Source organism: Lupinus angustifolius, chromosome LG12, assembly GCF_001865875.1.
Source record: "Lupinus angustifolius cultivar Tanjil chromosome LG12, LupAngTanjil_v1.0, whole genome shotgun sequence".
Lineage (NCBI taxonomy): Eukaryota > Viridiplantae > Streptophyta > Magnoliopsida > Fabales > Fabaceae > Lupinus > Lupinus angustifolius.
Genome location: NC_032020.1, coordinates 13617260 through 13620462, shown reverse-complemented (window position 1 = coordinate 13620462; position 3203 = coordinate 13617260). Strand labels below are relative to the sequence as shown.

The 3203-nt window shown below is 37.5% G+C and overlaps 1 protein-coding gene across 1 annotated transcript; it reads right to left on the bottom strand.

The window, feature by feature from the left end:
* On the bottom strand, positions 205-1660 carry LOC109361447 (U-box domain-containing protein 28-like). The gene has a single exon (XM_019606903.1). It carries the CDS (start codon positions 1554-1556, stop codon positions 300-302), a length of 1257 nt encoding a protein of 418 aa, XP_019462448.1. The 5' UTR covers positions 1557-1660; the 3' UTR covers positions 205-299.

Below are 3203 nucleotides of genomic sequence, written 5' to 3'. Positions count from 1 at the left end.
TGCCAAGCTTCAAAGAATCATGAAATTTCATGAAAATCTAAGGCTCTGTTACCAATATACCCTTCAAATTCACAAATTTCCTATTGTTATTTGTTAGCTTTAATAAAACAAAACAAATTTCTCTGTATTGAATTTCCAATGCAATTTCTAAATTTCAACATACAAATTCACTCTTTAAAAATAATAAGGTAAAGAACAAAGAAAGAGCTCAAATGAATTGCTATTTTCCTTTTTTCTCTATTTACTAACAAAATTTTCTTTGATTTACAAAGGCTTTTAACCTTTTTTCTTTTATGTAATCAAAATGGCATAATATGGGTCGTTTTGGTGTCATAACACGAGAGACAAGACTTGGAATTAACCCTAAAAATCTTAAGCAATTCTGAACACATTTTGCGAACCGAGGGAGAACAATTACTCTGCATCAGAAGCAGAATCTTGGTTAAGCCGTTAGCCTTGATAACCGCTTCTTGCGCCTTCTGATCCCGAAACAGATAACACACGCTCCACAGCGTCGTCACCGCGTGCTCCGTCGCAACGTTTGAAATCTTTATCACTTTGTTTAGTATCGCCGCCACGCACTCCGGCTCCTCGCATATTTCAACCCTCCCTTCCTTTCTCGACGACATCGTTTCCAGTAGCTTCAGCACTTTCTCCACAATCGAAACGCTCATATTTGGTTCCAATAGAAGTTTCGAGAATGTTCTGATGGCTCCGAGATTGACTAGCTTCACCTTGTTTTGTTTCGGCGTCGTTATCGCGATCAAACATGACAAGCCGTTTTCGATTAACAACGGATCTTTCTCCGGTGTGATTAGCTTGAGCAATTCGGATAGTAGACCTTCTTTTTCTGCTATCAATTGCTTCGATTCTGCGTCCATGGCGATGGATTTCAAAACCCTAACCGATGCAATCCTTGAATCGGAACCTCCTTCTTGTAAAACGAGAAGCAGAGAATCTAAGCAGTCGCATCTGCTCTCTCCCTCGCGCTGCTTCTTCAGCATCGAGTTATTCAACCACTCGTGATCTTCGATTTTCTCTAGAACCAAATCCAAAGCCTTCACAACCAGCTCGAGAAATTCGACTCCACCATCGACATTGAGAAGCAAACCAACTAGCCTAGCCACGAAGCCTACAATCTTCACGAGAAAATCGCGGTTCTCATCGGAATCTAAAGCGAAACGCACAATTTTCACGAGCGGGTCAAGTCGGCTGTTTCCCTCGACATCAGCGACAGCGATGAGGACTTGGTCCCTGGAAGGAACTGAATCAGATTCAGTCACGGCTCTGGACTCGGGCGAGTCAACCCGTTGTTGGACCGAGTCGGACCAGATCTGAATAAGCCTCTGCAAATTACTGTTAGGAATGAAATCTTTTGTGTATAGGACTTGCATGGTGGCTGGACACGTGTTATTACCGTTGTCGAGCCAGCGTTGGATGCTGGTGCGGTCGTAGGTTACTCCAGTGCAGAGACTCACAGGGGATTTCATCACGTCGAGTGAAATCGGACACCGGAAGAAACTGGGAGCCGTGATGTATAGATCGTCTCTAACCATGTTCGTTTCACTCCGTAACAAAAAACAAGAAGAAAAAACAGTGAAAGTGGAAACACAGAGAGAGAGAGGTAGGAGATGTAGCGCACAAGAGACAGGGGTGTTTAAAGAGAGTCAAAGGTACGATGACGTTAGATGCTTCACTTTTTCGTTTTCTAAATTTATTTTAATTTTAAAAATTGTTTGTGAGGTGAGGTGAATGGTATTCGTTGCTTGGGTAATGGTCTATGGTCAAAGAGAGAGTGGATTTAATACTTTTAGATACGGGTGGGTTTTGGACTTTTGGGTGTGTGGGTGGGGACATGGTCTAAGGGATTTTGGAGAAGCGATGAGGACTGTTGGATCCCACCAGAAGTGTAATGATAATAGGATAGAGGGTTGAGATGAGATGGGATGACACGTGAGGGTACTGGTATGAGTGGAAATAATAATAAAAAATGATGGAGGAGAAGAACGTGGGGTGGGGAGTGGGAGTCAGTGGAGGGGACCAGTGTTGCTAGTGAGGAGATGGGCCCACAGATCGGGTTGGTTTCGTTTCTTCACTTTCACAATTTGAACCACAGCCACTTTAGAGCCTGTCCAATCACAAATAATATATTCACACTTATTTAGGTCTAACTGCATCTATTTTTTTTGTAAATGTTATTTTTATTTGGATATAATATGTGACATTCTTAATTAAATATTTATGTCTTTTAATTTTTTCAACATAATTTATAAAATAAGAATATTACAGAACAACAAAATAAAATAAAAAACTATTTTCATAAGAACGAATTAACAACAATACATTACACATCACTCTATTTCTAATCAAATCTACTCATACCAATTTGAACCTTTTTAGCAATATTAGTTTATGTCTTATTCCTCAATCAATAGTGTGAGCATGAGTAGAGTTGGAATAAGTAAAAATGTCTTAAATGTTGATCACATTATTTTGTGAACTAAAACTGATTATAGATATGAAGTTAACTTGATCTTAAATGTTGATCGAGTTAGTCTTTGAATTCGACTTCCATACTGGACTCACTTAAATATAATGCATATTCACTTTAGATAAAATATTTTCAATATTATTTATTGTTATGTATATGTAATTTGATATATGAGATGATATATATTATAAATCATGTATATATAATAAAAAATTAAAGAATAAATGATATTTTTCACCAATGTAGTATAAACACGATAAATAAATAATCATGAGATAAATCAAGTCAAAAAGAGTAACGTTTGTCTCTTACCCAATTATAAATACGAACTCGATACCAGACTCAATGAACTCAGCCATATTGACACCCATCATAATGAGGCTAAAACGGATTTACCTATGCTATTAATAAGTTATTCCATATTTTCATTTGGAAAAGTGTGTTAATGTTGAGTTATGGTTAAACCTCTCTAGGATATAGAAAAATAAAAGTAAAATAATGACTCATCGTCTCTTAAAGTGTCATAATGGGCACCGAAAGCAACCATGGTTTTGTAAGGGAGGAACACAATTCTTTTCCCCCTCGCACGGAGACTAACTGCAGTATCATTTTCTTTTTCTTATAATCATTTCTTTCTATATATCCATCTCACTTTTTTCTCCTTCATATTTTGGATACAATACTATAGTTATACACAATTTTTATGATACTA

Coding starts and splice junctions, on each gene's coding strand:
- LOC109361447 (XM_019606903.1), bottom strand. CDS start 1,556: ATGGTTAGAGACGATCTATACATCACGGCTCCCAGTTTCTTCCGGTGT.